Here is a 9,879-nt window from a genome sequence, read left to right on the forward strand (position 1 = left end):
CCCTAACCCTAACCCAGTATCATAAAGTAAAAATAAATATATTATATTTATTTTTACTTAACCCTTTTGTTCTTACTTTATTATTTAGTTCTCCCTGAATCTGCAAATAGTTTACACAACACATCAATGCATGGACTACATGCATTGGATGAAATGTGTCCAGCCATGGCAAAACCGGTCACAAGTCTACAGAGGGACATTTTGAATTATTTACAGATTGTGAAAGTGTGATTTCTAAGCTTTCCAACAATGTGGATGTTGTAAATATGACAAAGATTCAAGTAAGGTAATGCCAGTCTTTTTTTTATGATCCGTAATATTATTTTAATCTTTACTATTTTCCATTCCAGGGTCATTTTAACCACACAGCCACTCAAACAAACGCTAAAACTGTGTCACTCAGCTGTCAATTGGGACCTTGAAAGAACACGTGAACAGCAAAATAAGTAGGATTGTAATTTTGTAGAATCCAAATACTGAAGAGCATAACATGTTCACACATTGTATCTACTCTATAGGGAAACAGACACCAAAATGGCGGCAGTCAAATTATTCATTAAGTGTAAAAGAAAGTGCAGAATTGGATCTTTAGATGTGTTACTAAATGCATCTTCCAATACTCTCTTACACAAAGCAGTTCAATTGTCTGATTTGTGTGAAGTTGAACCTGCAGTTAAACCCTGAGCGATACAAACATCAACAATGTTAGCAAACAAGCTAACAAACGTAGCGTCAAAAGACTGCCGTCTGCTGCTACGAGCCATAAACAGCTAACACGTATAAATGCGTGTTATTATTTCTTGTCTTAACACTCGTGTAGTCATACAGTGATATGCAAAAGTTTGGGCACCCCTGTAAATTTTCATGACTTTCCTTTATAAATGATTGGTCGTTTGAATAAGAAATTTCAGTTAAATAATATCATATAGGAGACAAACACGGTGATAATTAAGATGTGAAATAAAGTTTAAATGATTTAAGAGAGAAGGATCAAAGATAGACATATTTCTAACATCAAATCAAACTGCCTTGCTGCTGTAAGAAGCTAATGTAATACATTGAAGTGGCTCTGTGGTGTAGTATGGATGGATCAGTCTGTTACTGAATGAGCTGATGATGCGCTAATAACTCTCAGCTCGTTGCTAAATCATTAGCATCACAGTCAATACTTCATACACAAAGCTGTGTCATTCACACATGATTCAAGCACATCAGCACGTTTCTAGCTGGTTAATAACAATGCAGCCTTGTTCTGAAACGCACTGTGGATTATTAAAAGAAAAAACGTCCCTGCATGTGACTGAACACTAACGTTACATAGATTAACCACGTTCATGAACTCACCCATAAGGAGATAGAGTGGTTCTGGCATCACATCATCATCTCAGACAACTACTGTGTCTGTCCTGCTCTCTTTTGGCCACTGAATAAACCATCTGTTGTTTTTGTGATGATGAAGTCTGCTAACACGTTAGCATAAAGATTGCTAGCTTAAATTGCTCACGAGTCCACTCACCGAGCAGGAGTGAGATCTGTGTCTGTCTCTGTCTTTGTTAAGTACAGCCACAGTTTGGTTATTGTCAGATTTACCTTTGCCTTCCTTTGATTAACAAAGCTTTGATGACAATCACACTTTGATTTCGCACTGCACACGCTCAATAACTGCTAGAAAGATCCACACACTCTCTCCAAAGAGGGCGCAAAATAATTATTTAATATTAGATTATTTTTTCTATATTTATATATATTATATGTTTTTTCCTTATTACTAAAGCTCTTGACAGGACAAGAACGACGGTTTAACTCCTGTTTGTATATATATCATCTCATCTAAGATTATTCTACAATCATTTTCTTGTTAAATATTAAAAGTTAAGATTTAGTCTTTTGTTGAATTGCTTTTCCTTAATAAGCTCACAACCTCAACCACAAACAATGTTGCCACTACAGTAAACACATCCTGTCAAACTAAAAGTGACAGATGATTTAAAACAAATAAGGAGAAATGCATGACAGAAAGAACATGGAACTAAGAAGATTTAAAGCATGATAGAAAGGGGGAGAAAGGCAGTGGAGAAGAAGAGAAAAGAGGAGGAGAAACGGAGCAGGAGGGGAGGAATCATGAAGTCATCTGGGTCTCTGGTGGAAGATGCCACAGCCAACACAGCCTGTACAGATGGCAGCATACCGGGATATGCTCAGTTTACTTTCAAAACCAGGAAGAGCATTACGGCTGAAAAAAACTGACATTGCTTTGACTTTCTGCATACAGCTGTGATTTACAGAAAATTGTGATATGAAATAAATAGTCATTTTGAGCAATGCTGTGAATAGCATTTTTCTGAAGACCACTCTGGAATGATTGGGGAGATTGTGAAGGGGGGTGTTATCATCTAAAGAGAGAGGGAAGAACAATGATGATATAAAATGCTTGACAATTAGTGTAAACTAGCGCTGTCAGTTAAACCCTTAATTAACACGTTAACGTGAACCCATTTTAACCCCATTCTTTTTGGCCGAGCAAACCTTGTAGTTTTTTTCACAAGCTGTTGCCTCAACTAGTAACGTAACCCTGGATTTCCACTGGACGTGTTACAGCCGCGGAACGTCAGCGGCGCGGTCGCCGTTGCAAATCGCTTTCATTCTAACAAATGAGAGCATTTCCACCAGACGCGCTGCGGAACGTCTCAGTAGCGTCCCAGAAGCGGCTCGCTGCGCCGCAGCGCTATCCATAGGTAGCAGTTCTATTTTTGCTGTTGTCACTGCTGAGTCGCGTCAGAGCAGATCGCACCAGACAGGAAGTCCGACACAGACTCAAAGTAAAACACTTCCGCCCCCCATTCAAAATAAAATACAATACGCAGGTCATATAGCCTGTCGCCTACGCACCTCTCTGACGTCACAGTACGCGAACCTCCTACAGCACACACACGCACATTCACAGCTCCTCACACACACACAAGTTATAAACACCAGGTTTAGCCTGTAACATATATTCGTTTGTCTGACAGAGTGGTTCAGTCTGTAGAATAAGATGTGTAATAATAATTCATATAAAATTAGATTTTGGGTTGAACAAATATTATATTATAAATATTGTGTCTTGAAATTGCAGTAAGCTGTATTGCAACTAGGATAAAATTTGATTCATTGTTCAGCCCTACACTACAGTATATGCCAAAATATGCAAATAACATTTACACAAAGCAAGCCAATCCACTTTTCTATTACAGTGTTTATATTCACAGTGTATAAGTGGACTTCCCTCACAAAATCCACACAGTACTGAGGCAGAAAAGGCTGTACATACAGTACATTCTGAACATACACGTTCACGTTGTGTATGTTTCTGCAACACTGTCAATCAAATACTGGTTCCACCTTTCAGACAGTTCCTCCAATCATCATGCAGAAGCCCAGCGTACACCCACTGTTCCATTGACTCATTGAAATAACGTGTGGTTTTTTTGTTGCCACATTTGTCCATTCACTGTTGAGCTCGCCATGACTTTCCATGACCAGATACAGTCAGACTTCAACAGCATTGAGTGTTGGCACCAAACCGGGCCCCAGTTATCTGTTATTAGTAACTAGTTACTGGGAACTGTTGCTTATTGTTAAAAAATAGGACTTACAGGTACAGTTTATTCATCTAACATTATCAGTGACTGAAAATAACACTTGATTCTGTGTGTACACCTTTAGAGTGTAAAGTAAAATAAAAGCTTTTTTACAAAGTTGATATTTTCCATGAAATGTTTTTATTTAGGGTTAGGCTTTGTGAGGAAGGATCAGGTGACATGTCTGACATTTGACTGATTAAGAGTTCCTGACTTTGGTTAAGTGTAATCTTTAGTTATATATTGACAGCCCCTTGTTGTTTATTAGCTGTCAGGATGAATCAATTTGATCTGTTTGAGTGGTAAGTAAAAACATGTGCGACCCAGCTGAGCGGAGTACTGCAGTACATCTTCAACCTCAGCATGAGTCTGGAGAGGGTCCCGGTGCTGTGGAAGACATCCTGCCTGGTACCAGTACCGAAGAAGGTGCGTCCCAGCACCTCCAAAAACTACAGACCGGTGGCGCTGACGTCACACTTGATGAAGTCCCTGGAGAGGCTGGTCCTGTCACTTCTTCGGCCCCTGGTCAGCTCATCACTAGACCCTCTACAGTTTGCCTACCAGCCGAGACTGGGTGTGGAGGACGCCATCATCTTCCTGCTCCACCGTGCCTGCGCCCACCTGGACAGACCGGGATGCACTGTGAGAATCATGTTCATGGACTTCTCCAGTGTGTTCAATACCATCCGGCCTGCTCTGCTGGGGAGTAAGCTGACGGCGATGCAGGTGGACCCTCCCCTGGTTTCCTGGATTACGGACTACTTGACGGGTCGACCACAGTATGTCAGATGCAGGATGGTGTGTCTGATACTGTGGTCAGCAGCACTGGGGCTCCACAGGGAACTGTTCTTTCCCCCTTTCTGTTCACCCTGTACACCTCAGACTTTCAGTTCCTCTCTGAGTCCTGCCACCTGCAGAAGTTTGCTGATGACTCTGCAATTGTTGGCTGTGTCAGTGAGGGGAAGGAGGAGGAGTACAGGGGCGTCGTGGACTCCTTCGTCGACTGGTGTGGAGCTAATCATCTGATTCTCAACTCCACCAAGACTAAGGAGCTAGTGGTAGATTTCCGCAGGAGGAAATCTACCCCCACACCCATCTCCATCAACGGTGTGACTGTTGATGTTGTCCAGGATTACAAGTACCTTGGAGTATACCTGGACAATAAACTGGACTGGGCCAAGAACACTGAGGCTGTGTACAAGAAGGGCCAGAGTCGTCTCTATTTCCTGAGGAGGCTCCGGTCATTCAACGTATGTAACACCATGCTGAGGATGTTCTACCAGTCGGTGGTAGCCAGTGCCATCTTCTTTGCTGTTGTGTGCTGGGGCAGCAGGCTGAGGGCAGCAGATGCCAACAAGCTCAGCAGGATCATCAGGAAGGCTGGCTCCGTCCTGGGGGTCCAGCTGGATTCTTTGGTGGTGGTGTCTGAGAGGAGGATGCTGTGTAAACTGCACAGTATCCTGGACAACAACTCTCACCCTCTCCACCAGCTGCTGACTTCGAGCAGAAGCACCTTCAGCAACAGACTCATTCTCCCCCGGTGTAACACAGAACGCCAGAGGAAGTCTTTTCTTCCTGTGGCCATCAGGTTGTTTAATTTAGCTACTTCTGGCCGCATTAGGAACAGTGGAGACACTGTGTCCTGATCCAATGTCACTTTACCTATATCACTTCATCACTTTACTTTGTTTGCACTATGCTGATAACATTAGTCACCTTATCACTGTTTATCACTTTCAACATTTGCTCACCATATTTAGTTGTACTTATTTTATTTCCGTGCGTACTGCTGTATATTATATATACCTACGTTGACTGTGATTCTTTTTTGATTCTTCTTTTTTGTGGCATTGTTGCATTTAAGTTACTGTTGTAAGTTACTGTTGTATGTCTTTTTCCTTCTGTTTGGCACTTTGTTGCATTTGTCTTATTTGTTTATTTTACTTTTATTTTTTATTTTTTTGTTTTATTTTTATTTTATTTTATTTTATTTTATGTATCTTTTAACTCTTGTACATCTACACTTTTACCTCCCAATTGTTGCACAATAATTTCCCTCGGGATAAATAAAGCATCTTGAATCTTGAATCTGAATCTTGAAAACAAGTTTCTCTGATTTTTCAGCTTCTTAAATGTGAAAAAATGTGAAGTTCTGGATTCTTTGCTCCATGTCACAAAGAAATCGTTAAAACTGAATAATTTTGGTTTGTGGACAATTTTTTTTAGAACATTTGGGAAACAATGATAGACATTTTCCGGAACAAACAAGAACTCAAATACTCGAGAAAATAATCGACAGATTAATAAAAAAAAATCTTTAGTTTCAGCCCTAACCCCAATTTATATACTGGGGACGAGCATGAATATTGCATTTTTGATTCAGTGAATATTGCTATTCATAATTATATCAAAATGATACAAAACTACTAAAATAAGTAATAAATAATACTCTTTCTACTCCAGATACAATGTTTTGACATTGGAATTATTTCTTATTTCACAACAAACCTGTGGAGAAATGTGTTTCCACTGAGGTCAAATATTTCAACTCAAGCAAGTGAAGAATACAAAGCACATTTCACATCTCAGGATTTACGGGATTGATGCGAGCCACCGGCACAAACTTTGCATCTACTCTTTGAATTGTATGTAATATTATCGTGCAAAAAAGTGTATTATTTCACTGTGATATAAGAGATCTATGCTCTTACTTTTCACTTTTATTGCTACAGATTATAGTGCTGCATGCATGTCCATTGAACACTTCTCTGGACACAGACTATGTTCATTTTAGAATGCCATTTTAAAATGAAAATGTAGTTATTGTGTTACTGTAACATCCACAATTCCACTCAGTCCTGAGACCTTGGATGTTTGTCAAATCTTAATTTTCAGCCAGTTCTCTGCTGACCATCTAATAAACATGAAAGACAAAACTTATAAACAAACAAAAACTCAGCCCCCAGGCAATAAAATAAGTGCTTAAACAACACTGTAAGTTAATATTAACAGTTTTTGTTTTCTTAAAACCAGGACTTTGTAGTGTGAAGTATTCCAGGTTGTAAGAGCAGCAGACTGACCTGTCCTGACAACTACCGCTTTTTCCACTGCTGTCCTGTACAACAGCCACTGGCTGTCCATATATAGTCAGTAATAATTAGAGAGTGCGAGAGCAAGAGAGTCATTTCCCCTTCCTTCTGGTTGCATGGTGCTTAAGTCTTCACAATGCTGACATCAGCACTCAGCTCTGACTGTAGCACTGTAACTCACACACACACACAGACACACAAACACACACACACACACACACACACACACACACACACACACACACACACACACACACACACACACACACACACACACACACACACACACACACACACACACAGGTTGAATTAAATTAAACTTACATTAAAGTCCTAGAGATTTAAAATGTTATGATTGGCAGGGGCCCCCCCCTTTTTGATTCAGTGAATATTGCTATTCATAATTATATCAAAATGATAGAAAACTACTAAAATAAGTAATAAATAATAATCTTTCTACTCCAGATACAATGTTTTGACATTTGAATTATTTCAGACGCAGACTGACGCACCTTGCCGTGCCTCTCAGTAGATCGTGTAATCCCTCACAAACTACACGATGCTATTAGTCTTTCGCTAAACCTCTGTATATCACAAATAACATTATTTCAAAGACTCTGGTTGTATTCTCTGTCTTTCCAGAATCATAATAATGTATTAAATATATTTCTGTAACGTGTTTAGGCTCGCAGATTTATCAGAAAACCTCAATAAAAAGTCACAGGGTGAGGCAAACAGTACAACTGACTCATGGCAGAGGGCGCCTGTGAGCCCTCAGATTCTTGGGCCGCATTCATCTTCTTCATTCTTTTTTATATCACATTTACATTCCGAAAATGTACAAATCTGGAGTTTCAATCAAAACAAGAGTTATTAACTAAAGGAAGACCAACGTTGGAGCTGAGAGGATTACTTCAGACCACAGGAAAGAACGTTACCCCATCCTTTCAAACGGAGTGGGACACCCGAAAAAAACTGTCTGAGTGGATGTTCTACGACGAGCGACATGCACCTGTTATCTGCTCTTCTCCTGTGTAAACAAAATATATCTATCTATATATATATATGCATGGACTTACAATAGACATATAAAGGTAAGACCATACATGACTTTCAATTAAATAAAAAAAGAGATCAGCCAAAAAAATCTAATTTGACCATATATTAATAAATACTATATTAATAACTAAATGTTTCAATTAATGTCAAAATTTAAATATGAGCTTCAATTTTGGGTTCATATATTTGTGCATCCGACAAGTGCCTCCCCAGTCATGAACCTCACTGCACGTCACTGGTACTACCATATGAGCCATTCAGGTTAAAGGTGAAGTAAGTAGTTTATAGTGACATCTAGAGGAGAGGCTGACATTTACAACAAAGAACTGCTCCTCTGCTCACCCCCTCCCTTCCCTGAGCGCTACGGTATCCTCAGCCGGTCAAATGTCGTCCTCGTCGTCTTTCTCCGTGTCAGCAGATGAGGTTCGTGAGGCGAGGGAGAGGGCGAGCTACCGCGGCTGTAGCAGAAAAGGCGGAGAGAGTGGAGGCGGGACTTCCGCTACAAGTAAAGCGACGCTTGATTTGTTCTCTCACGTTTGTCTATACAGGCTCCAGTAGAAACATGGCGTCATCGCTAATACAGTGGCAATGCAACAGCGGCCCGTGACCATGTTATTTTACATGACTTTTTGAAACACTACGAAAATGAAACATAAACTATTATACAGCGACTATTATACAACAATGCAGGAGCACATAATATGTATAAAAAAGTGGATTTTGGGTCATATAAACCCATAAATACTACACAGTGTCCCTTTAAATACTGTAGCCCATATTTAAGATGCACCTTACTCAACAGCAACATCAATGCAATTGTGATTGGCAGTGTCATGACAACCAGAATAACTGTCCACATCCATCTCTCATTACATCAGTGGCAGTGCAGCCAAAGGCCATTCAGCAAGTCTGTCTGTCTGTCTATCTATCTATCTATCTATCTATCTATCTATCTATCTATCTATCTATCTATCTATCTATCTATCTATCTATCTATCTATCTATCTATCTATCTATCTCACACACACACACACAGGTTTGGAGCGCTATTCTTGTTAGGACTTTGCCAAGCCAAAAGCTTACCCCAACACTTACTCTTAACATACAAAACTATTTACTCTTACTCATTATTCCGCATTTGAATCGGGCTTTGATCCCCATGAGGACAAGTGGTCCTGAAAAAGTCAAAGTTTGTACCAGAAATTGTTCTTAAGAGGCACCAATCACAAGTACACAAACACAAAGTTTGCAAAGCTAATCTTTCCAATTTTACATCTTAATTCATACACCAGTGCCTCAGAAATGGGAGTCTGGCTCATTAGGACCAGGTTTTGTTCTCCATGAAGACTACTGGTATATAACACACATTTTCCTGAAGAGGAACTAGAAACGAGTACAAGAAAACACACACAAACACACACACACACACACACACACACACACACAGAGCGTGTACCTTGACAGGAAGTATGAAAGGATATGGCCATTCGGTGATCTTTTTGGCGTATTTCCTCACCAAGTTGTCTTCGCTGAAGAGGAAGAGGGAGCGGTTGACCGTTAGGCAGCTCTGCCGGACGGGTATGGGGTTGTACAGGGCCATGGTCCGGGCTCTCTGGGCCATCGACTGCTTGTACATCCGCTGCGCCCCGGGGGCGCCCCTTTGCCTGCTGCCGCCGCGGCCGGGCCCCCCTTGTCCGCCGACACCCCCGCCACCACCACCTCCTCCTCCGTACCTGTTGGGTACCTCGTCTCCAAAACGCGCCATTCTGCCGACACCAAACGCCAGAGGTTAGGAAGGAGCCGGGGGGGAACCTCAGAGTGACACCTCCTCATGCCACCACCCCATCAGCCTCGGCTCCGCATGCAAGATGGAGTTGGGCTCCTTTAACTGTCTCTGTTTCCTATTGTCTATCTATTTATCTATGTGTATCTCCCTCCCAAGATCTTCACCACCGAGAAGGTATCTCCATTTGAGTGTGTGTGTGTATGTGTGTGTGTGTGTGTGTGTAGGGGGGGACGGGACGGAGGAGAGCTGAAGGGAGGGAGAGCTGTGTCTCTTCTTGTTTGTTTGGAATATGAACGGGGGAAACAGTGGTATATGTCTGGAAAAA

At 41.0% G+C, this 9,879-nt stretch overlaps 1 protein-coding gene across 1 annotated transcript in view; it reads right to left on the reverse strand.

Annotated features, from left to right (window-relative positions):
* Nucleotides 1–9,533, reverse strand: part of cacna1ab (calcium channel, voltage-dependent, P/Q type, alpha 1A subunit, b) — a gene marked incomplete at both ends in the record, with an annotated part of 173,777 nt that extends 164,244 nt beyond the window's left edge. Inside the window, one exon of the mRNA XM_083906330.1 lies at nt 9,225–9,533. Coding sequence (XP_083762456.1) covers nt 9,225–9,533 — 309 coding nt within the window. The remainder of the gene's footprint in view (nt 1–9,224) is intronic.
* Nucleotides 9,534–9,879: the final 346 nt, after the last annotated feature.

Source organism: Microchirus variegatus (genome assembly GCF_963457635.1).
Source record: "Microchirus variegatus genome assembly, chromosome: 19".
Classification (NCBI taxonomy): domain Eukaryota; kingdom Metazoa; phylum Chordata; class Actinopteri; order Pleuronectiformes; family Soleidae; genus Microchirus; species Microchirus variegatus.